General features: G+C 41.7%; 1 protein-coding gene across 1 annotated transcript in view; it reads right to left on the bottom strand.

Annotated features, from left to right (window-relative positions):
- The window catches only part of LOC131890224 (protein amalgam-like), a 47,498-nt gene extending 27,639 nt beyond the window's left edge, over positions 1 to 19,859 (bottom strand). Inside the window, exons 1-3 of the mRNA XM_059239530.1 lie at positions 19,640 to 19,859; positions 8,997 to 9,176; positions 8,366 to 8,569 (exon numbers count right to left, since the gene is read on the bottom strand). Of these exons, the coding sequence (XP_059095513.1) occupies positions 8,366 to 8,569; positions 8,997 to 9,176; positions 19,640 to 19,715 (460 nt within the window). The 5' untranslated portion in view covers positions 19,716 to 19,859. The remainder of the gene's footprint in view (positions 1 to 8,365; positions 8,570 to 8,996; positions 9,177 to 19,639) is intronic.
- Between the last annotated feature and the right edge of the window lie 6,625 nt (positions 19,860 to 26,484).

Genomic DNA, 26,484 nt, shown 5'->3' with positions numbered 1-26,484 from the left:
GAAGAATCCATCATCATAAAATAAATCAGGCACTTATTCTTACAATACATTAACCCCATATTAAGGTAAATCGACTTATAAAGGTTTTGGGTAGATTATCTTTAATGGGTCAAATATGAGCAGGCACAATCAAACTCGAGCTTTAGAAACTAAGCGATATTTGGGGTGGTTTTGAATCAAACTTTATCCTTGCCGAGGATGATCCTCCAACCGCTTATCTTTTTTTTTAAATTCCATCACAAATCATACAAGCAATTCAAACTTTTAGCCAGTACACTACACTCCAAAAGAAACCCGTTTGAATGACCCATTTTTAATCATCTGCTCGACAAAGTGAAAATGAAAAGAAGTTGAAAGTTATATTAGATGGAGTGCGCTGCACGTCTTGGAGAGCTAATGTGATCCAATTAGCCAAGCTCAAGGCAGCTAATGGCCAATAAAAGATCGCTAATTGGAGCAATGAACCATCCACCCGGACTCTATTACACAAACATCCACAATCTCCTGCCCATATTCTTCTGCGCATTGAGGGGTTCAAACCTCATGATATGTTGTGGAGCGGAGTCCAAGGTCATGACGAAGTTTGATAATCCAATGCAGACTGTCAAATCCGTGCTTGAGCGGTAATTTCTCAGCGAGCCATTTGCATTCCCTCGGCCGCTGTGGGCTTCGGAGGCGAACGGATAGAGATGTAGTATACGTATTCTACAGAGCAGAGTACAGTGTACCTCCGTTATCATCGCTTTCATTTCCCTCTCGTTCGCTTCGGTTCATTTGAGGGTGCCCTTGAAATTTTAATCACTTTCAGAGCTCGGGTGGCTAATGCATGCATTTCATGCGAGCTTTGGTGCCAAAACTAGATTCAACATGGATTATTTGAGGCCTCTGCTCTTCATTCGTTCATATTGTAGATGTATGAATAGACCTACGCACCTTGACGGATTGGTTTCACTGGTTTTACTGGTTTTACTGGCTCGAGTCATAATTCAAGTTCACTCGTTAGGTTCTCATTTGCCTAGGCCTCCACACCCTGTCATTCATCTCAAAAGCCAATGGATTGCTCTAAATCGGGAGCGTTCCTATATTTGTCCTTAAACAAAAACGAGCGGAGAGACACCATGTCCAGGAAGACAGTTATCCATAGGTGTGAGGGGGGCCAGGCCGGAGGATAAATTAGAAGTAGCTTGAAAACCTGACTTCCCATTTGTCTTGGGAACCAAATCCTGTCAGGATCTCGGTAATCTGGTTTTAAGCTTGCCTCTCCAGAGATTGAGCGCAAAGGTTCAAGAGTGAGTGAGCTCCTTTGGAATTGCTCCATTGTGGAGTTAATGCTCGGGATTACTAGGGCGTAATGATGCTAATAAGATGCAGGAGGAACATCTCGTATTGTGGGAACCAAACAAATAACAAGCCAACTCGTCAAAGACGCAAGGTGCTTTCTCAGCCACTTTCTTTCATATTATCGATTCAAACCTAGCCCCTTCAGTTGAAAGTGTGGTTGTTCACTTGCGAGGACCAAACCACACAATTTTGACCAAACCAATGATTGACACGGACACCATTAGTTGAGACCCGGTAATAAATTAAAGAGCCCCACACCATGCTTTTTTTTCAAACCTGCTTTGTGCCCGAGGGACTCTCAAGTATCTCTTCCCTAATGGATTTGGACACGGAAACTGCATTTAAAGGGGAAAAATACACGCTAACTTGTTTTAATTTTCATTTTCTGTTCCAAGTTCCCGAATTTGGATCAGAGTCTAGACTTTTGGCAATTAGAAGGGCGTTTCAAATCACGGTCCAGTGAGTTAATTCAAGAAGACAGGAGTGGTTACTTCATCCTCCACCTTCTTCTTCTGGCTCGTCGTCGCTTCTTCGGTCGATCCTTCTCTCTCCATTTTACCTACCTATCTTCAGTAGTAGGGGAACAACAAATTCCAACTGAAGAACTGGCACATTTAGGGAACAGGGGGAGGAAATGAAAGTAAGAGAGGGGCAGATGAAAGCACTGAGTGGTGAACGGTTGTTGAAGTCCAAAATAAGTTCCAAGAATGTTCCAACTTCTAGTCACTCGCTTATCATTCAAAGTTCAAAAGAAAGTCTTGTTACAAAAGTGGATCTAACACAGCAAGATCGGAACAAGGGAAAGAGCGGACAATACAGCGATTTGCTTTCTTAGTCCAGTTTTGGAACCAATTGCATGGAGGGGGACGGGGTCATAATATGGAAATAGTTCTCATGTGAGCCCTTCTAGACGGACACTCCGATGCATTTATCACCCACTTTCTTGGACTCCGACCAGTTTCATGCATAAAAAAGGAGATCTAGATTCAATATGGTCGAAGTGAAGAGGACCTTTGATAAACTAGATAACAAACAAGCTGATGATCATATTGGATAACTTTGGATCGAGGGTCACTTGATTGAATTTGGAAACAATCTGTGACCATTTGCATGCCCAGGTTGGCGCTTGGGGACATGAACTTAAAGAGATGGGACATGTCTGCTCATGTGGCTAATGAATGGGGAGGATTAACTTCAAGTTGTGTTTCGTGGGGAGGCTGATTTAAGACCTCAATAAAACCCGTTCCAAAAAGGTCCTGCCTGACGCGAGTTCCACAAGAACAGTCAAAACCACACATGGAACTATAAATGGCTCCAAAAACCTGAGCACTGCCACACTTTTTTTCCAGAACCCCACCAAAACTTAATGAAGCTCTAACTGATAAAGCACAAAAGAGAGAAGGGAGGCTCTTTGCTTTTTCATCCTCAGAGCAAACAACAGGACGGTTCCCAAAATAGATGGAAAGGATTCCTAGTACTTCCTTGAGATGCTCAAAGAAAAGGGGTGGAAATTTTGACCTCAAGCAAAGTGTCCGAGAGCCTTTTCAAGTTTCCCAAAGCGGTTCCAATGCAGCCCCACCAGTCGATCGATGAGAGTTGGGCACAGTTGAAACGGCGTTCCAAAGATCTTGGAACAGGGTCAATATGGGCGAGAGTGGCAGAGCAAACAAAATACCCATCTTGAGCAAACAAAGCTTATCTTGAGTTGGAAATTGAGAACTGGACACGATGGACCGGAATCTCCCGTGTTTGAACAACACTCTTGAAGGAGCTATTGATACCTTGTTCCATGGAAAACCCAACGAACGCAACATAAAGTGGTCAAAGGCTTCCTCCTCCTCCTCAATAGCCCATGAGTGCACGCACACGTCGTCAGTAATGTCAAAAATAAGTTTCTCTTTCTTCCGTGAGCCAAAACTGTTCCTTGTTCTCAATTCCTCCCCTCCCCTTTAGAGACCGGCAATTAAACAATCACGCCAAATCGAAATTGCCTCCTCAAGTGTCAAAAACCCAAGTGATAACCTAGTTTGATCCAAGCTCCATATGTGTGTGTGTAGTACATACGTAGTATATTGCACACCCTCCATCTCCTTTTTTCTCCCTTTCCTTCTCCCCTCTTCCTTTCAGTCCCTGGGTACGTTCGTTCCGTTTTCCAAGTGAAAGGACTTTCTCACTCATTTGATCTCAAATCAAAACCAGGAGTAATCAAGTGGGTTTGCGGATAATGTTGACAAAGGAGCGTTCGTCGTGATGGAATAAATATTCTGTGGTATATGTAGAGAAGGGGATTGATTCGGGACACAGACGAACACTGGGGGGATATAGAGGACAATCAGAAACGGTGACACTAGATACGTTTCCTTGGCTTGAAGAAATGTCTTCTAAACAGTGTATTTGGAACCAAAAGCAATATGGTGCTTCATGGTAATGGAACGCCCATGAGAAGGGAAATATATAATCTACCCTGAGCTGCTTCTCAAATCAATACGAGGAATCCCTATCAATGACTATTTATCTCTCCGTCCTCGGTAATCTGGTTAGATTGCTTCAATGGTCAGAGGATCAGAAGTAAATATTGTATGTAATACTCGACCATTCAGGTAATCAGATTGATCAATGACGGAAGTAGACTTTCAAAACTATTTGATGTTCCGAAAAAATCATGCGAGTTCGAACTCAGAAAGTTTGAGAAAAAGAAAAAAAGTTCTTTTTAACACCGGATTTCTCATTTCCGGACCTTGCACGAGTTCATTTCCGAGGTCCTTTGGAACAACTTAAGTGGGACGGTCCAAGTCAGCAAGGTGCATTAGTATTTGATTAAAACGTTTCCACATTCCAACCAATTGGAAAGACCAACAACGAATGGTTGGTCTTTGAGTCTTTTGTCATTAGAGAGTGACAAAAATATTGTTCGGGGTCGAGCGCCAAAATTTCATGACGGCCCCACACACCGAAAAGAAGCCAAGAGCCAAGTTCATCTTCGTTGAGAAAGAGGACACAATGGAAAGATCGAGACACAGATCACCATGTTCCACTGCGGAAATTGCTTTGAGCCAACATCTCACCCAAAATGACCAGAGCCTCTTGAACCTGAAGGTCAAGTTATGAGGGCTAACCTGTGCGCTCGAAAAGTGGTTTCGGGTCGGAGCTATGGGTCATTCACGCCTTTCTGAGCGAAGTGAAGTGGAACAGAGATTGGCTGGATGGGTCAGTCAGTATGGAGCTTCGAAACAGTGGAGCAAATCATCAGGGGAAAACTAGCCATAAAAAGTGGAACACGTAATGAAAAATGGTCAAAAATTGGGGAAGAAAAATCTAGACACAAGAAAGAACGGTGGCTCACAATGATTTGGCTGGTGCTCTTGACCACCTTAATGATAGATGCTGGGAGATGGAAGCATTGGAATTTTGAAGGCAGACCACGTTCCAACAATTGCTCCAATTGGCGAAGGTCAGTGAAACATGAAAATGAGGCCTTCCCAACTAAGTCAGTGCGTCACTGAAGAGCCAATGAGGCCTCTTGTTTGGCCTTGTTGTTTCAGGTCATGTTGATTCAATTGTTCAGATATAGCAGGCCCTTATGAGGACTGGGTTGGAATGGTCAAACACGCTTTGAGCTAATCCAAGAATGAGGCAAACACACCTTGAAGTTGTTGGAAGAGAGATTTCCACTTGATGGAAAACAAGGAACAAGAAGCGAAGAATCAAGAGAGAAGGAGAGAAAAGCACATAGAACCATTAGAAAACCCAGATTGGGAGCCACGCACTTCGGGTGCAAAAACCCGCCTGGCTTTCAAGTGTTTTTTTTGCTGAGCATTTCGAAGAGACTTCATTTGTAATTGAATACCAGCATGTTTCCTATTCAGACAAAATATTCGAAGATCCCCATGCTATGACTGAGACACTCAAGGGGATCTAGATTCCCTTTATACAATTCCAAGGAAAAAATCCAATATTCATAAACAAGGGGAATACCTAATTGAATGGTATTCAAGAAGCTCTACAATGTACTACGATGTGAGCTTCATTTTGGGGGAGCGCTTTCTCTCTCTCTCTCTCGGTCTTTTTGAGCTGCACTTTCTTGTGTTCAGGGCAAATAAGACGCGAAAGAAAGTACCAGGAGGCTAGGAGATTCTTTTGTCGTTGTGCCATATATTCAATTGAGACCCTCAATCGTCAATGGAATAACGCCACTTCACCTACAATAAGGAGGTCAACTTTGAGCCGCTTGAATCCCAATTTCGGGGGTTCTTCACGAGAAGCAAAAAAAATACACCCGTACTACCTACGAGACATGGCCATTTTAACTACTTTTAACCTTTTGCGATTGCAAAAGTTAGTCTTCGAGTCCGATGGAAGCCCTCCCCCTTTGGTTAGGCCCGTGGCGTAGGCTGTCCGTGTTTGAATGCCAGGCCCATTACTTTCCATTGAAGGTGGGAAACTCGTTCCATCTGGAAATCCTTCCATTCAAACTTCAATCCCTAGATTTGCGCTCCTACATCTCTGAACTCATTACTTCTAATGTTTCACCCTGCCAGAGCAAGAGGTGAGGTCTTTGGGAACACTGGAATATTTTCCAAACCTGCCCAACGAGTCTGACGCGTTGAGAACGATTTGAAGCCAGAAACCTGCCAATCGGTCTTGTCCTGGTTCATTTGGAAAAAATATCCGTATATCGAGCGAGAGCCACAAGATGGATCTCATCCTTAGTGTGCCCGGTCTTTGCTGAGAGTGTCAAATGTCCTTTTGCATGCAGTGACCTATTTTGCATGGGCCAAATCGAAGCCCAATTGGAACAAGAGAAGGATCCCAATCCAACGACCTACGTATTCGGTGGGGGACCAAGAAGGGGAGCCATGGAACATAGAGCGAAGCGAATGCGTTCCAAGAGTGTGAGGAGTACGTTCCAAACTCCGGAGAGGGAACAACTGAGGACGGATTCGCATCTTTTCGCTCGTTCTTCTTCGTTCCAATCCCAAGAATGAATCCTTGTTCCAGCGTCCGTATCTGAAGGGGCTTTGGTAGGTTGCAGTGGATAAACCATACTTGAGGGCGAGAAGAGAGGGGAGAGTGACTGATTATGAGCTTCGGTTGGAACAACGAATCATTTCGGCTCTGGAGTTTTCCAATAAGCTGGGTGGATGAAGGGGCAAAATGTGGATTTTGAATACAAAATTAGACGTTTCAAATCAAGCTCGCCTGAACACATTTCTGGACCTGTGGTGTGAGAAGGTTGCGACAAGTTCCAAGGTCCAAAATCCATTCATCAAGTGAGGAATCCAAATGGCTTTGGACCTCTTAATCCAAAGGACATCACAACCACAAACAATACTCCCATCTCTTGACTCTCTGAGTTTAGCTCAGTAGTCGAGCTTTCAGTGGTTGTACTCAACATGACTTACCTTCAATGGGCTAAGAATAAACCATTATGAGAAGATCTCGTTACCGATAGAGGTCTAAGGGGCATGTACATCCAAGAATGCAGGAGAGCGACCATGAGAGACAAGAAGTAGAACACAGTGGGACCATCGGAACATCCACGAGAACAAGTGTGGCCACGTTCGTTTGAAGAATTATCCCTCTTGGAATAAAGACCGACTGCCAGGACCCAAGTGCCAAGTATTCCAAATATTTCAACCCTTCCCAACGGAGGGCCTTGATCATAACGGCCATCAGTGGGAAATCAGGGAGGGCGTTGGTGTGGAAATACGTCAAACATTGACGCTCACAATGGAGCGGACGCGCTCAAAATGTAGAAACTCAAATTTGAAACTCTGAAAGGCAGCCAAGGTTTCGACGGCAGTGTTGAAGAATTATCATTACACGAAATTTGACAGGCCTCGATCCCACCTTGGTACATAGACGAAAGGTGAGGAAAGTTTAGCTGGAAAATTGGAGCTTCTCAAATTCACGAATTCAACAAGGGCTCCTTTCCAAACATCGAAGAGTGATGGGAAACTTTACTCGCCAAAGGTTCGCTCTTTCTCGCAGTTCAAGCACCTCGGGAATTCGCTTGTAGGTCTCTAAATATTGTGCTTTCAAGCAGCAACGGGAACAGACCCTCTCAATCGAGTTCCTACATATACTCTACGTGCGCAGCTAGTAGCACTTGCGAGGATAAAGGCATATACACTGTACATACAGTATTGGTTTGGATATGTATATGCGTCCACAATTTGTTCTCAAGGTTAGACTTGCCAATGGATGAAGATAAAGTCAGACATCCAATAGACACCCACACACACAGGCAACCTTCGACAAGGCCCTGGAGGATCAGTGGGTGATATGCTGAGGAAAAAAGATAATATTCGGGATTCCTAAGGCTTTTTTTTTCTCTCGCTGGCTCCTCCCTGACCTCTTTTGATCCCTCCAAAATATCCTTGGACCATTAGAAAGGCAACACTAGAGATAACTTGAACCCCTGGACTGCATTTGAGTACATACTACTGTGATCCAATTGACACAGAATGACTTTGTAGTTTCTAAGTGTTTTAAACATAAAATTACTAACCATTAGATGCGTCATATCTAATTTTAAGGGAATAGTTTTTAGACCCTTTGATCCTATGATTTGAGGCCTTTCATTTACTCGCCCAACTATTACTATTGACAACCTCAACTAGCCATTCAATAATCTATATTTCCCGTCTTCAAATTCGAGCTGTCCATGCAATCGCTCGAGCCAATGACGATGAAAAGTCTTGTAGTGTCTATATCTGATAAGTATTTTGGCTCCATTAGGCGAACTGAGCTCACCATTGGGATCACACTTGGTGGTCGAAAGTGGTAATGATCCTCCCATTGGGCTCTCTTCCAGGAGAGGAAGACACCGAACCAGGGAGAGTGAGAGGAAACGAAAGAGAAAGCGAGAGGGAAGAAGTCCCTCAGGGGGAAAAACAAAGGTCGTTTTCGGTAGAACGGAATAATAAACATGGACGCAGGGACGGGAAAGGTCAAGCAGAGTGAGTGGGAGCGGCCTTCTGGCCCACTATCGCTAACTCGACCAATAACAAGTAAGCCTTACCTAGGATTTCCAGTGTGTGTGTGATCAGGATGGGCTCACCCATCATGGAAATTTTACACGTGTAGTCCCCGGCATCTTGTGAGCGGATTGAAGAGATCTGTAGGTTGTGCTTGGATACCAGGTGGAAACGCGGGTCCGGGGTAACCATTAGACTTTGGGCTGTGAGCACATCGTCACCCTTTTGCCAGACTTGCACGAAAGTTCCTGAAGTCGGAAGAGGAAGTAAATCAGCTCGTGAAAGAATCCCACGGCCAGATTTGCCTCGATGGGCAGAGAGACCTGAAGTGCCCATCAAAAGCCATGTAAAGCCCAGGTCAGTGATGCTCGTTTATGGCATCCTTCTTGACTTGGTTATGGACTCTAAAAGACGGTCTTATCTGGCCTAGTCCCATCTCCAAGATTGATTCAGGAAAGAACAATCCCTTCTCAAATATGAGCAGAGCGAGTCTTCACAATGGAGCTTTTTTCCAATTAGCCGGTTGATTACCGCAACATTCAAGTCCAATATCTGGTCAAGATGATATTTGTAAAACGAGATGAGCATAGCGGCACCCCCCTCTCAATATAGATTTCCTATTGACTTCCGACCACCATTAGCCATAAAACATTCATAACGAAGATTTGCTCTTACCAAGATTCTTGATTTCACACGGCAGGGTGACCTTCTCTCCCACCGCAGCACGAATGGTTTCCCCTCGACTGATTATATTTGGTAATGGTCGATGAAACAGCTCATGTGCACTTTTCGGAGGTTTATCCATCACCAACCCTGATGAGGCAGGAAAACCGCCATTGAATTCATAACTCGAACCTGGAATGGAAACAGAGACAGCATCCAATCATCTATGTTGATAGTGTGTTCCCAGTGTGTTCCTCCCCTATTGCCATTGAAAAACAAGACAAGTGCCACTTGAGAACGTCTTTCAATAAACAATAACCCCGATTCCCCCTTTTTGGCTGGATGTCGATGTTGTTGTTATGGTGGGTGCCTTCGGTACTCTTTGGAACCGGGTCTCCGGAGTTCCAATCCAAATCTCAATCCAATCTCGAGAGCAGACCCTTGAATCAAAGATACGTAGGTATACAAATTCGGCGTTGTCCCCGGCCAAACTTTTGATCCCGATTGATCGTTGTGGTGCTCTTTGTCTCACACCAGTCAGTTGGCCATAACACTGCTTACAAATCGTCCACCCGGGGTCAATATCGGGAATATGAGCATGACTATCGCCAATATCAATAGCAATGGGAATGGGACTTGGCCATAAACAAACCAACGAGGTAGTCAGGAGGAATGGTCCAACCAAATCGAGCGAATCACAACCCCTGTCTGTTCTTTTTGTGCCCAAGGGAGAGAGAGACCAGAGGACACCAAACCAGAGCAAATCCCCGTCTTATGATGACATCAACCCTCCCTAACCTGACAATTCCATATTTTATGGGAAGCTCCGGGAATATTCGCTTTGTGTCCTCCCCTTTGAAGCGGAGACAGTTTTATGGGAAAGCGGTTTTGATCTAAACCAATTTCGACCCGCAAGACATAAACCTGAGTTGGATTCCGTCCAAACATAACCCAGTGTTTGAGCACAAGTCTTGAAAAAGCCTGTTTATGTAGCGTTGCCAATTAGATGGTGTACTATGTAGTTCAAGCTCAAAATGCGAGAAGATTGGAGATTGGAAAGTCCATGCCTGATCGTAAATCATTGGAGCCGTCCACTTTACCCCCGGGTCCAGGCTCTCGAGAGGAAAATATTTTCTACTTAGACTAGGTGGCCGAGACATCCTTAGAGGTCAAGTTGTCGCAATCCAAGACCATATTTCATATTCAAGGCCTCTACCGGCAGAAACACAGACCAAAGAGGGACTGTGATCGCTTCAGTTCTTCCGTCTCAGTGCTAGTCAACACCACAGTTCTTAGCCATTTCATAGCTTTGAGTTAGTTAAAAATTGATTTCATTGCAACTTGATCATATCAGATTGACAAGTGTTTTTTATTGCCCTCTTGAACAGGAAATCAACGACTTCAAACTGGGTTCACTGTACATACACAGGAAAATCGAGTGGATATTGAATCTATATGTGAATAATTTACGTTAATTGACGGCACTTTTCATATACATGAAATTGATGAGATGGCTCCCAATTAGGATACCCCAATTGTGCCAGGTGCCCGCGAATACGCGTTCTACATTTGTAATGTTTCAACCATAGTAAGAAGCAGAAAACGTTGAACTTGGTAATTCTTCTTGACATTATGATCTTGGAAGAAAGAAAGGCTGTCATTGAAATGTATCTTAGGTGAAACTATTTTAAAATACTTTCAATGTTTATTAACCATGTTTCTGGAGAGTGACAGATTGTCGTTAGCAAACAAAAAATTATCAGCCATCGCTTTGGATTTACTAATAAAAAACAACTAAGCATGTGCAAAAACTGCAAGTTCTTTTTCTTAATAGCATTTACAAAAATCTTGGACCTAAAATTTGTAAAAGTTGAATGAACCCCTCTCACAAGATCCATTCTCCTTGTTATATACCTATATCAAAATATGCGAATTTGCAACAAGGTGCTCTCCCCATAATGTACAACAAAGAATAAAGATACTTCAAGGAATAACCACTTCCAGTACCTTACAAATCCCAAATGGGCGGACACTGATGTGGCACAGAAGATTGGCACCCCAAGGAATGGACAAAATATAGTACTTGGTTTACCGCCAACGGGTTCGCTTCACTCTAAAAAGTCCATAAAAACGCTTAAATGCTGTTATTAAAGAGTGGTGTTTTTTTAATGAAATCAGTTTCAACTATATGATCGTTAAGCATAAGATTTTAATCTAAACCAAAGTATTTTTATTCCTAATATCTTCGTTAACCAGCGCAAATTCGAAATAACAACTGTTAGGGTGCATTGATCTTCTGACCCCGTTTGAATGTGTCGTCAAAGACCTGGCCATCTAATAGTTTGAAGAGACCTTTTCAATGGTCAGCCCTGCCAACTATCTTAACCCACTTATGAAGCTGGTCATTCCAATTTGTTTTCCCACTGCTTGTTTCTAAACTGAACAACAATATTTGAACAGTAGTCCTTTCTCCGAACTCAAGCTCACTTTTCCATCCCTCTTTCGTTACCTTACATTGAGTAGGTCCCATATTTTTTTTGATGGTGTGGCAAACTCAGTTGGAAGTATTCCGAGGGTCTTGAGGCATAGAAAGCGCCTTTGACTTGAGCACCCGTGTAAAAAGCGGCAAATTTCGATATTGGATTTATGAATTGTGATGGAGAGCGTGCGAATGAAAATTGGATTTTCAACCATGCATGGCTTTTTTCCCAAGAACCTACGAGTCTCCCCATCGCTTTCTTTCCCAGTCAAAATATTTGTGTTTAATTATAGATCAGTCCCCTTGGCCTAACCAGTTCAAAGAATGTGAAAATTGGATTCTAAAACCTATTTTCGCCGACGAGTCTTAGTCATTTCTAAGCGGGCACTTGAACTCGACCTTGCTTCATCACAATGTTGAGTGGAGGAGATCGAGGATTTGTTCATTCGCGTTGAGAACGCATTGCAAGCGGTGCTTTGACGACTTAAAGGAGTGGGAGTGACTTTCATGACAATCGCTTGTCGGAAATAATTGAAGCAAGATCGATTGGCTCGTTGGTTCTTCTTGCTACGTTCCTCGTTCAGTGCTAAAGGGGAAGTCTCAAAATGTCCCCAGATGATTCGGAGAACACGCTTCCCAGCATATGGCTAAAGTTTTGGACCATGTCGCTGAGCTTTGATCTTCAGCGCCAAATTCGGAACCAACGAAGAAGGAACCGAATGCATTGTTTACAGTCGTTTTCAAGATTGTGAGCTAAATCAAAAAGAAGAAATATAGTTTTTGGTTACATATTTCACAAGATTGATGAGACGGCAAGGATGTTGAAATATTGGTGGGTTTACTTCCTAACCTCAAGGATGCGTGTGCAATTCTATAAGCGAGTTCCAAGGGTTAATATTTACGTGTTCGGCGGTTGGTCCAACTTGGATCAATTAGGTGGGCAGAAATGCAGTAACCTGATCGAGTTGGCACGATTTTGACTAAGTAATCTGAGGCTGGTTGATACGGGGGCCATGTTGGGTGAGTGAGTGCCCGTACCAGTGGTCGTCAAACGAACAATGATAGAGTACAGTCAGTCATCATCATCTAAGAAGGCTCTTTTCCCTCTGCCACCCTCACAAAGCATTAATTAAGTGGCAAGGCAAAAGGTTCCAGAGTGTGGATCACTTGCCCACTCATAATGGACTTTTGGGTAGGGAGAGAACGGGACGAACGAGCTATACGAGGTATAGCTTCACATTTCGTCACCACTCGACCATCTTGGCAGCTTGAGCCGAGAACAATTGGAACATGGTGGTGGAACTGACTGGGACTCAATTGGAGTGGTATTCTGGGGGAGGCACAGAGCCCTCCTTTACAAGGGACAAAAATGAGTCAAAGAGCCATTGTTGGAAGTGTCAATTTACTTTGGAGGGGTAATGAAATTCCTTTTGTTATCTTTCTGGGTCAGGTGATCCACTAGAGGGAACGGGAAACACATGGATCTATCCGAGTATTTAGTCCCATTTGAATTCAAGAATCTCAATTTGGTCCTCAATTTATCTGAAATCCTTCTCCTCTTTCGCCAATGGGCTTGGAAGTTTATTGGATCACTCGAGTGGTGTGTTCCCAGCAGCCTGTGGCTCCACTTGACTTGGAACACTCTTTCCACCAACGGAGAAGGAGAAAAAGATCTTCCAGAAAAAGATTGCCCCAAGGGCTTCCTTCTTCACTAGGGTAGCTCGTTTCGCCTCACTTCTACTTACAGAGGCGGGTGTGGGTGATCTCTTAATTGGCTTCTTCAACACTTTGGCACACTATAAAAAAGGCAGTGGAAGTGTCGGAGACTTGGACCAATCAGCGTTAGGAGCCATCGAAAAATGCCATTTACGTGCACTGCATAAAGGTGACAAGCGCTATCAAAAAAAATCTTCTTCGCTCACATTAAATCAATGCTCCTTTTCTGTCAGTGGAAGGAAGTGCATTTTCATGAGCACATGCAAGACAAGGCTGAAGTAGAAGATGCCATCTTTGGATCGATCAGTTTGCACGGAGCCCTTCTTGGTGCCTTCTCATGGTAATCTGGATCTCCTCTCTTCTATACCTCCCCTTCATGCATGTATAATCAGATTGTCTATTAAAATGGCAAAGACAATGATGTGGATATTTGTACCCTTCAAACGACACTCACGCAACGTGTGATCGTTGCTCTTTGAAAGGAATCCCAAAATGAAAAGTTCGAGGATCCATAGCGGGAATTTCTCTTGATATTTGGGCTTGAAATACTGTAGATAAAGACCGAGACACGCCTTTCGACGACTTTCTGGCGCCAATGTCACCCATTTAAACGCGATTTCAATTTAATCACCACATTTGGACGTTCACTTAATGCGCGATTTATGGAGATGGCTGGTCTAATTCAAGGCCCACAAATCATCAGTTTCTGTCACTTTAAGTGTGAAAGGGAACGTGACTTTGAACGGGTGCCCTTTTCCTTCTTTTCCACAATTTTCTTATCAGTTCCCAGGCACATTTTCATTTCCAAAAGGCCAGAAAACTCCCTTTTTTAGTCCTTTGTCCATTGTTCATCTGGTCTTTGAAATTTGGGTTTGTTATCAAGTTCCACTGTATTTTCGGAGGTTTTTTTTCACTTCAATGAAGACCGCAGAACCATTTTCCCAAAATGGCCCTGGAAGTCCAGCCGTAAAGAAAGGATTTTGGGTCATTACCCGCTTGCTTATCAAAGGCAATTATCGAGGGCGCACTTGACCCAAGCTTGAGGATTCATTTTAAGATCCTGTTCTAAGGCCAAAACTTGCTCGGGTAAAATGTCTAGAGAAGGTTGGTCATTTTGAATTGTTTGAGGTGGGCATCCTTGCTCGTACGTTTGACTGTATTGATTAGATTGAGTGGTTTTCGATGGTGAAGAAGATGTGCGGGTGATGGTTGTCGGATTTTGACAGTGATGCATCCAAAGAATGCCAAGAATCGAAGCAGCTCCATGACTGGGTTTGGCTACCATCGACCTTCTCTCCGTCAAGTTCAAAGGCTGGACATTGATGGATGGCAACAAAATCCAGTGTGAAGGGGCCAAGAAGGAAAAGTGGCCCCCACTGTTAAACCGAATTCATAACTTTCAGACCAAGCTTGGACAACCAGATCCAAACAAGGACTCAGCAGCGAGTTTAATAACTCGATGACGTATTCAGTTCGATCAGAATTTAGCGCTTGATAATAGGTTCATTTGGGAAGTCCACCTGATAATCTGTCATAGTAAATAGTCCTACAATGGCCTTTCCATTTCAGTTTGTAGATATCCACTTGGAGCATCGTGATCAAAGCTCAAAAGAGATAGAGAAGAACCATCTCATCCTTTCACAAGACCCGTGAAGAATTGACTCAAAATAGGGTCCATCAAATTTGATCCTGGTTAAGGCAGCTCGTTCGCTTCCAAAGCAACCCACTAACCGCAAGTACGTACAAAGTGACGGGGATCGTTTTGTACGGAAAGGGAACGAAGCGCGGAACTTTTGTTATCCCTCAATTTTGGTGCTGATCAAAGCGGACTTTGAATATTCTCTCCGATGATGGACCATTACTAGACACGTTCCAATTGTTCTCCGGGAGTTTTGGAACGGTTTGCGAGCAAATTGTGGGGGCGTCTTGGACCCCCATATCCTCCCCAATTGTGGCAATGTGCCCAAGTCGAGAGAGAGATAATGGCAAAAAGAAGCAATTTGTTTGAAAGCAAATGTACTTGATAAAATGACTCGGGATGAGATGGCTAGGCCTGGGAACGATGTGTGCGCTCTTCCATTCTGTTCCATATTGCGAAAACGATTGTGAGTGCGTGTGTGTGTGTGCTGTCCTTGTCGAAAACTACTGGAAACTTTCTTCAACTGAGCCTTTTGGACGAATCGTTTCGCTCAATGTAATGCCAGAAATGCTTGCCTCTCAATTTTGAACGGCAATTTCTGTCCGTTGGGTCCAATTTTCGGTGGAACCTGTCATCCCCAAAACTGAAGAAGACACCTTCTCGTGTCATCGTTAGAGCATCTCTACAATAACTAGAAACAGTTAGAACAGATCAAGACAGGTAATAGGCGTCCGTGAAGAGCTCAGAAATCTATGCTAGTTGTACAATCTTCTTAGTACATGGTCTTTGCCCTTGGGAGAATCCTGAACCATAGTACGAGTACAAAGTAACTTTTGATCCCACGGTGGTCTCGATCTTCTGTGAACTCTTTCGCTGTCGAACAGATCCCATTGACTGGTTCATATTAGAAAACACGAGGCTTTGATGTGTCAACTTGCATGACTCGAAATTAAATTTCCCTCTCAGTAGGACTTTAACCCGGGTTATCACAGGAACACCAAGGTGGGCGACGTGAAGGACCGGGAGGCTAAAATGAAGGTAATTGCATCAAAAGACCTCTCTAAATTACTTCAGAAACAATGCATACTCCGGGTTGAGGAGGGTCTTGCCCAAGAAACTGGGCCAAACGCTGTGAGACACAAAGAGTTTGAGAAAAGAGTGCCAACAAGAGGGGGCATCCTGGGTTATTTCTTAAATTCAGAAGGACAGAGAAAGAGAGAGAGAGAGAGGAACTGCGAGGAGGCCTAGTATTTGCGTCAGTCTCATCCGTTTACACGCATGGAACTTACTCGGGTAACCCTCATTCTTGAGCTGCTTGTTCTCCGTTTCTGTCCCAAGATACGTATAAAACTTTCCTCATTTCACTCTATTGGAAAAAGTTTTTTTCCAACTCTGAAAACTCATTTACAAGTATTGGAGATGCGCTCAAGTTGAGCGAGTGTTAAAAAGCTCCACTTTTCGCTTACGCACGGCATATGCAGAAGTGGAACACACGATGGATGGTAATTAGAGAAGTCTGCCATTTTGGAACGAAAATGGACGAGCAGAAATATTGAGGTATTGCTCTAAGGAAAGGAGAAAAAGAGTCATCAACAACAACAGCGTGTTCCAATAGGTTGTAGAGGCCACAAGAGCACATTCGTGGTTCCAAGTTCCCCCGAACACGATTGATTTACCCCGTATACCTAGCCATTTCATTTAAGCTGGAGTCCTCTTTGGGCTCAGTCCCAATGCCTGTTCCTGATTCGAATCTAGACGGTTAGAGGTCCAAATGCATATTCATGGAAAGTTGGGCTGGAAACGCGATTGTCAGATTAAGTGCACAATAATCCCTGGTTGCTCAACAGGAAAACAGGGTTGGAGGCTGCAATCTCAATCAATATCATTACGTATGCACCACGGCGTGTGTACCACTTCTGCTCATATACTCAACCAAGTGATTCCAAAACTGGACCCACGAAGGATCCGAGAATGGAAGTAAATTCTATACACGGCCATTACAGCCCAATTACACCCAATGGGTCTGCTGGCTTCCCTCATTTCCTCCATTCCCTGGTGTCTTTTTTCTACCTCGTTGATTCCTAAAAGACATCGAGGTCTTCACCCACCGCCAACATTCAAGTTGGCACACAAAATCCCTACCCAGTTGTACATGATGGCAAAGGTCTCACTTCCAGGCCGGATTGTTCGCATTGAGTTTAAGATACGTCTGGCGAAAGATCTTTGGTTCCTTCTCTTGTATGTAACGATTGCTCCTATTTGATAATGGCCTTAATTTGAATACGAATGTTCGTCGTGGAAATTTGGAATCAGCACTTGCCACCAACGGACGACCTCCACCATCCAACCAATCTGTTCCTCTTGAACTGTGAACTGAGCCCCCCCCCCCCTTCTTCCTCTCTCTAAAAGGAGCCCTAAAGAATGGTCTCGTTTTTCCTGGTTTCTTACCGGTTTTCTGTCGTGACTTGTGTTTGAAGTCCAACGATCCATATCGAGTGTTTAGAATTCTCTCTTTGGAGAACTCGGAATTCAGAACTAACCAGGAATGGTCGGGATTTGAATCCAATTGTTGAAATAGGGACGAGGTTCAGATCAGAAGATTGGGTGCTTATGAGGATGAAAATTGCTCTGGAGGGAGCAAAGGAGCAAAAAAGGGGAAGCAAAAGATTTGATTCCTCAAAGGATTTGAATCCACCTTCGACATAGGATTACAGTACGTACCTACTACTTCTCGTGGGAGAAATTTCACCCTCCCTAAGAAAAAAAAAGAAATACCAAGTAGGGAGAAAACGATGATGGCATGTTCGCTTTAAAAAAGGGAAATGTTTTCAGACGAAATGAAAATAGGGGGATGATTCTCTCCACCTTCCTCTATATATATGTATGGGTCGGTTCGATAATGAGGAAAAACGGACTTAAGTTTTTTTTCTTCTTAATGGACTCCCTTCAAAACGAGTTCAAATGAACGGAAAGTGTAAACCAAGTGGTTTTTGTCAGTGGTTGAATCGTCTGAGGACGAGTGGTCTGATCAATCTGTTGAGAAAATCCATTTCAAGACTGCTTTTCCGTCTTCGGGTGGATTTTTGTCTGTCAATCATTGACGTTCTCAATCCTCACGAAATCTCTCTTTCGTCGTCTTTTTCTTACCCTACCTTGATTCCCCTTCTCTCTCCTTCTAGCTCTCTTCAATCTCGCTTTCATGTGTGGGTATTGCCAATAGGAACGTGATCACAATTGAGCCCGGGCTTTCAACCCATTGCTCTAACCATCAACTCTTCTTGCACATTTCCACAATTTGAATACCGTTCCAATTTCCTTTTCTTGTCAACAAGAAGACTGGGTTTCAATTTTCTAGAGATCAAGATTACCTGCAATTCAATTTCGGCTCACATGAGAAGAGCAAAAGTAGACACATGCGTGTCTAGCAAATAGCAACTTTTGCCCATCCGTAAAAGATCACTTTTGATGTCACTTCAAAGAGGCTCTGGATGATCATATCAATGTGTTTGGCCAATATTGCAAGACTGGAAGTGACTACAGAAGAGGATAGTCGTCAGACTGCTACCACTTTCAGCACCGTTGTATTGAAGGGCGATAAAGGGGGATTAAGGAAATTACAGACCGAATTGTCCGAGCATCAATTTATGAGACAGCTCGGGCACTTGAGCAGATGTCTACGAGCCCCTTGAGCAAGAACAGTATCTACAGTACATATAGTGAACAAACCGTTCGTACCAGATATTACGTAGATTCCCCGCAAAACCAGCTTGCTTTTATGAGTATTCGTCTTTAAATATTCAGATGAGATGGAATGGAAGGGGTTGGGGTAAAGATCTCGATTTGATTTGAAAGTCGGATTCTTCCTCTACGTATCGTTCCAACGAGATCCCTTGTGTTTTTTTCCACTCCGCAAAACGTACCACAATAACTACTTGAATTCGTAGTTAAAATGCAAGGACAGACGTTCACTTTAAAATGGCCAAATCTACAAATTTCCAGCTTGTTCAGTTCTCCTTAGTGGCAATTCCGGGTTCGTGGATGACAAACGAGTGGGTTGACCGGACGAGTTGGGAGACTCCCATTAAATTGCCATCACACAAGAACCAGTCAATGGATCAAAAGAGCATGCATAAGATTGATTGGTTAGGGAGATGGTGCGAGATTATGCATTGAGTCATGACAAGTATTATCTTTGGCCGGAGGATTGATATTGACAGGAAGATTGGATCACGACTCCTGTCTAGGTGGAAAACATACCGAGGGTGGGGGATGGATTGCGGAGTTTCAACCCCAAAGGAGTCAAGACTAGTGATAGTTGCTGTACTTAGGAGGCTGAAATAGCTCCAACATTCAGGCCTCCATCTCAACTTATGCCAACTCATTACTTTTCCTCCTCGTTTTCTGCTTTCCATTTACGAGCTTCATGTCCGTTGTTCCATATTGTTTTGTGGGTTGAGAGAGCCAAATCTGCAGAGTGGTGCATTTTGAACCCGAAAAATAAGGACAACTCTTGAGAACAAAGTAAAACCTCTTATATCTTTGGATTGTTCTAGGGTGTTTGGGGCTCCACCATTTGGCCCAAAGTGGATTTCAAGCTCAGTGTGCTCCGCAGATAAGGTGGGCCGCTGATCTCTGAACCTTTTTGTGGTCATTCAAGAACAAAAACTCAATCAGATCAATCTACGAAGTTTCCCCGATCTTGACTTTTGATCCACCAAATCAAAGGATGTGATGGATGAATGGATGCTTAGATGGACCTTCAGTGGTCCAGGAACGTGGATCTGTCTTTTTTCAGTTGCAAAAAGCCGAACGAGTTCTTACCTGGACTGCACAAGAAAGTGAGGGAGAAGAGCCCGAAAACCGCTCTTAACCTGAACCGAACCATCCCGATTTTCATGGTTTGTTTGGGTTGTCAATCACCTTGGGTCACTTATCCATACACTCAATTGTCATGTTTTTACCGGATTCGTTTCACTTTTGGGGAGCAAGTCCTTTCATCCAAGAGAACCTTCCACCTTGTTACCACTCTCAGAGCTTTAACTCAAGTGAGCTTTTCGTTCTTCAGTTGGAAGGTAAGAGAAGCGGGGTTTGGCGCTGCCAAAGTCCCTTCGGACATTCTCAGATGTACCGAAGCTCGAGCGCACGCTTGTCGTCTTCGAGGACACAGTTAATGTCCAAAACCACGAGGAAAATGATCATTTCTCAAGAAAAAATAGAATCTGAAATAAGGCGCCCCGGGATCGAGTTTGTCGATTTTTGTGTGAACATTTTGAGAGCTTTCTAATGAGAAAGCAAACTTTGACTCAAAATTTATTTCGGCGGTGCTCACATTCATTAGTCATTTCGACACGGATTAAACAGATTAGCCAGCAGCAAGCACTATTGCAACAAAAATGGCAGGGTTATTCGGTTAAAAAGCCGTTGGAATGCATTCAGAGAAAGTCATTGGGGTGCATATGAGTCAAAATGCAGATAAGCGGAAAAAAGCAGAAGAAGCAAGAGAGATTTTGGATTGCATTTCGTCCTGGAAAACGAATTGTTCTTTATTGGATTTATGGTCCAACCGATGAGAATTAATCTGCCGCTGCCTTCGACGTAGTATTTGTTTTGTAACTGTTTGTGTTACCGAGTTCGAAATGTAGACACCTTTTTCATATTGAAAAAGTGAAAAGTGATAGTTAGTCATTATTGGATTGTTTTGAGAGCTTGAGAACTTTGTTGCATATGAATTTGGTAGTTATGTTTCTCGCCATTGCAAGGGGCTTGATCAATGTCAATATTTTGAAGGACCATCATTACAGAGGACTTTTTGGCTCAACATTTCTTGTCGAGTTTACATACTAAAACATTCCATGGGAATTTGCCTAGAGTTGAACATAATTAGCTCGGATATTAGCTACCCTAATTCAAACTGGTTAGTCCTCTCGAGCACAATCAAGTCTTCTCATTTATTGACTTGGTGCTTTACACATACCGATATTAACATCTTTGGGACAAGGAACAGCTGACGTGATTCAATGAAGCAAAAATATAGACAGGGTAGCCAGCTAATCTCCACCATGCTTGGAATAAATTTGTCAATTATTTCACATTACCGGGCTTTTCCAGCGCAGTGGGATATTGAGCAGTGATATCAATATGGTGTCAAAGCTTCAACCAAAAATGATATTTTCATATTTGTAAGGTAACTCCTCCGATTATTGCAACCTTAGTCACCTCACAGTGCGAGCTGGTCGTAATGTTTGCTGTATTTCATCTTCCTGTAAAAGCTAGTACGACAACAAAGCCCAAAATCAGGGCGCCAAATCTGATCTTCCCCACTATTCCTTCACTTCACTAACGTAATGCTCGAGCTGTCTTTGCTCTCCTTAGGGACTTTACAAGTATCCCCGCTGTCCTTAGGGAGCCCGTTTAAACCAAGGCTGGAGCCAGACTCACCATCAAATGACCCCTGATTCGTGTCGAATATTTTTTTGTTGGGCCAGTTGACGTTTTCGATCATTCAAATCGCAAACCCGGTAAGTTGGGGCTTTATGCATTTCCCGTTTGACCAAATTCTTTGTACCTATGAACAATGTACCACGACGGCTATGACCACTAATAAGTGGAATTTAGCATGTTTATGGATTTTGGCAAACCATGGCACTTGTGTGTCTTTAGATAAACCAAAAGCGCTGAAGATGTAACGCTAATCCAATTTTGCACATGCTGTTGGGAGAGGCCAAGAAAGGCTAATTATTAAGCCAGTTCCAAACAATTGTTATGCAATTTTTCAGATTTAGTTTCATTCGCTGTTATGGCAACTATTACCCTTACTTTGCTCCTCTTTACCACTTTGTAATGAATAATTTATAATGTTTTAGGTTTTCTAGGGTTTCTAACTTGTAAAATGCTGAATGTTTTTAATGCCTTTAATCTGAGTGTTTCAGTATTTTAGGTTATTTTAGGAATCAGTTCAAAGTTTTTTCAATCTTTGAAATATTGAAAAACAAGGCAAGAAGTCACAGGAACTTCCCTTTGATCATGGAATCCGAAGTGGTAACCTTTTACTATTAAATTAAATTTGCTCAAATAAAGAATATTCTGACCAGATATCAAATTTCGAGTTTGAACACGACATCATTTAAATCGATCATAGACTTCTTTACTGCTTAAACGTTTACTTTTTTACGCATGGGATTTCTTTTAATTTTGCGTTGCCAATGCTTAAGAAGAGAACTTGTGTATTTAACTAGTTCCAGAGTCACCATCTATTTTTTGCTATTTTTGGGTTGAACTCGCTGTCTTTTGCCCTTGCAACCTGCAAGTGGTGTAAATTTTGGAAGAAACTTGCTTTTCCCAAGATGTATTGCATCTGCAAACTTTGCAACTTGATCCGCAATATTTGTCATTTTTCTGCAATTTCCACACAATTTCAGTCACTTCAGCACAAAAATATCAATATTTCTGCAGTTTATAATGTTTCTTTAATTGTGTTAATTTTTATGGAGAATATTGTGCAATTGAAGTTTTCCTCATTTCTTTCTAGACATCTGTTTGAAATGATAGTACAAAATAGGTTACAGATGTATTAACAGCCCGCCTACATAACTATTCCATCCCTCCATTTTAAATGGCTCTGTCTCTTTTATCATTGCAGTTTTTTGTGATACACTATGTTAAAGGTTGGAACTCAGTGTGTTTGTTGGACACACGCCTTTTCTAAAAATCAGACACATCATAACATGTTTCGATTGAATATCAGTAAATGGCGGGGAGATTGATGATTAATTTCGAAGGAATTGGCCAACTAACATTTTTAAGAAACTTGAAAACAGTGTAATCATATCTCTAACATGTAATGAAACTTAATCTTAATAACAAAATTGTTGTGTAGTAATTTCACTGTGATATTATTAATATGTTGTTGCTGAACTCAGATATCTCAGATGTTATGCAATAAAGATATAGGTACAAGATGCTGATTTAGCTGATTGGTCTGAGAGGCAGCGTAAACAATGCAAGAATCCTCTCCCGAGGTTTGTTTGTTTGTTAAAAAGTCAGATGGCAGCTATCTTGCTTGGCCTGCCATCTGATGATGGGTGTGCCAGTTGAAGGATATTCCGACATTTATTATTACCTCACCTTGGGGATTGACCGCAGTTTTGCCCATTTAAGCTGTCCAAGTAGCACTTTAGGCGAAAATCTAAATACTGGAAGATTGGACTTGGCCAACCAGGGAACAAACCAGGATCTCCAAATTCGAGAGCAGATGCTCAATCACTAAGGTACCACAACTAGGTTCTTCTCCTTTGGTAAAGTAGGTACAAATTATGATGCTGAGGGTTATTATGACAGAATTTTCTTTTTCATTGACTAATGCTTGATTTGGAAGGTAAACATAGCCTTTACATCCCTTTGTATTTCCCTTACATCAAATTTGTTGCCAATAAAGACCATATTTATATGCAAGGTTTGGCCGGACTTAGTCATCGTGTTAACCTTCTTACAAATCATTTGGGAAGAGGCCGAAGATCCAGAATTCCAAAGAACTAAGACTCTGGAAGATGCAAGTTGAAAACCACATAAGGAAGGTTCATGTCGTACCACCCATGATCTGATCTGGGATTAATTCAAGCGATACAATCAATTCATATTCACGATTCATAGAGCCAAGTCAGTACCCTTAAGTATGATGTCGATGAGTGCAGGGGTCAACATTTTTTAGGTACACATGTTAAGTCCTCGTTGTGATCAGGCAAATAAGCTGAACAATTTCTTTAACCAAGGTTGACTTTCTGTGCACATGTGACCATGGATCAAGTTGCACAATTCTTTGCCAAATTTCACTTCGATCCAAAAAGCAGTGCCATATTCAGATATGAATTTGATGGGAGTGTTAACTTCAGGATTTCAATCTCTGACAAATAGGGATGGCTTGAAAAATCGACTGAAATAATGCCGAATAATGTTTCAGATGGGTTTCATTTTTGATAAAGAAGCTGTACATTCAAGCTTTGTCTAAAGCCGTCCTTGAAGATAACACCTCAAATGTAATACTGGCGGGCCACACCTACTCATCATTTATTTTCCATCCTAATCCAAGTTGTTTTCCAATACTTATACATACGTATACAGTACAAGTCAGATTTTTTTGACATGACTTGTTTTTACTTTTCTAAGAACGTGTAATGATGACCATCATACTGAACAGTTTGTTGTGTTTAAAATAAGAAATTAATCACTTCTTCTCGTGCATTTCCATGACGTGTTAACACCTGCCTGCAATGCATCGATTTTATTCACTCATTTTCCAACCTTATGATATTAAATTGTAGGTTGCACTTATACACTTTGGAAGTTGCGTTGCTGATCTATCCACAAGAGAGATTGCGAAAATGAAAAATTAAGGATTTTTTATTAACCCTTATGTGAATAACAATGGAACGGTGTTTTTTAACGCCGATTAACGACCGTATACTTTCCTGTAAGTAATCATTACCCAAACCCAGGGTATTAGTAGTTCCTCAATAAATGGAATGATTTTTTTTTGAAAAGATGTATGTAAACAACATATATCAAATACCTTGAATATTGCTTAATGATACATATTTTGTGCTAAATAAGATGATAAGCTTTTGAAAGTTGATAAATATTATCTTTTTAGGAAAAAGGACAATTAAACTTTGTGACACAATGAGGGCCGCAAGGCCACTCAAGGTGCATTTAGTAGAGTGGTTTACATCACACTGGTTTTGTATTTCACATACAACGGTATTCATGGGGAGTTTGAGCTAACGCAGAAGCTCTAATTAGCATCTCGCTACAACTTTCAATTAGCATTGAACATAATTCAAGACTTCTGATATACTTTTTCCATGCCCTAGTAATTACTTTGAGCAATATTTCGAAACCCATACTATTAGATATATTTTTAGTTCGTAGATATATGCGTAGGTCGAATGTAGGCGTTGATCCAGAAGCAGGATTTAAGTCAGACTTGGACAAGTTTTTGACGAAAATTCCTTATCAACCTTACATTCAAGGGTTAGCCAGATCAACCAACACTAATTCGCTAGTCGATCAAATAATATATATAAATGAATAGATATCTCGTCTTGAACTGCTGGGATTCCAATCCCAGCAGCGGTAAGCGGTAAAAATAAATAATAAAGCCCTCAAGAGTCAAAAAATATACGCGATCTATGTTTCTCGCCACCCTGTACAAAATTTATTTTGTAACAAAATATTTGTAAGACCCTTCGTTCGTCTTCCACAAGGTCTTGAAGTACAAGACCTACAATGGGAGCAAGGTCTATAAGGCCTCCACCATGGCCGACTCGTCTGCGATTGTAGAGCTCTGAAAATAAGGTTGATGATGGGTTAGACATGTATCAAAGTAGTATCAATGTATGCGTTCCAGAGCATTTCAGTTTTTCACCTTGTGAAATATCATGATTTTTCTAATTTCCATGCTCGGCTGCGCCTTGCGGTACATCACTTTTTTATTATTATTTTCGCTTTGTTCGCAAAGATATAATTATTGATTATGATTTTTTAATTAATGCTCGGCTGCGCCTCTTGTTTGGAGCATTTACATTAAATACTAATTTGAAAGTTCGGTATGTAAAAGAAAAAGAAAATAGCAGAATTTTTTATGAGCATGGGTTTCAGAATAAAAGACATATGCCAATAAAAGATGTTTCAATGTTTGATAATTACTTTAGTCTTATACACTCGTACTTTGTTAACAGAATTGAAGAGTTTGAAGGTAATGGATCTGGTTGGCAATATCATGCCTGTGTAGAAATGACTATGCGAGCAGATCAATATTATCTCTCAACTAATTTTCGAAAAAGTAAATACAATAATAAAATAGGAACCTCATATATAAAACTTCCACAAACTCTCATAAGAAGAGGAGCTTATATTAATCCAAAAAATACTGACAATGAATGTTTCAAGTATGCTATAATAGCAGCTCTTCATCCACCTAAATATAGTCCTGATAGAATTTCTCCCTATAAGCCATATTTGAATGAGGCGAATTGGTCAAAGCTCTCTTTTCCAACAAGATTAAATGAAAAAAGATTTTGAAAAATTTAAGACAGATAACCATAATTTACCTCCCTTAAATGTTCATGTTGTAGAGACATATGAACACTTATATCCCTTTCCATATTATGTGTCTTACAAAGGAGCTAATTCAGAAACTGCTATCAACATGATATATTTTCAGAAAAATGATAAAACTTCACGTGATATAAAAGTGGAAGGTCATTATGTTTGGATAAAAAAATATGTCAAGGGCATTGTCTAAATCAATCAACATAAATGGGAAGAGACATTTCTGTGCACGATGCCGTCTTCCATATGCTTCAAGAGAAAAATTAATGAAATATGATGAAGAGTGTGTTTTGGAAAATGAAGCACAAGCCAAGGAAATGCCTCATTGTCCAAAACATGAGAATAACATGAAAACTTGCAAAGATTGTACAAAAGCTAGAACTTGCTCATTCACCAAGTATGAAAAAACCCAAGAATTGCCTATAGTAGTTTATTTTGATTGTGAAGCTGTAAATAGAAAAGTAAGTGAGAAGGAAACAGAGCAAGATATAATGGCAATTGGTGCATTTTACAATGTATCTGAATATTACAAACCTTACTTCCCAGACTATGTGGGAAAA

The sequence above is a fragment of the Tigriopus californicus genome, chromosome 11, assembly GCF_007210705.1.
Source record: "Tigriopus californicus strain San Diego chromosome 11, Tcal_SD_v2.1, whole genome shotgun sequence".
NCBI classification, from domain to species: Eukaryota; Metazoa; Arthropoda; class Copepoda; order Harpacticoida; family Harpacticidae; genus Tigriopus; species Tigriopus californicus.
This window is presented reverse-complemented; position numbering and strand designations above follow the sequence as displayed.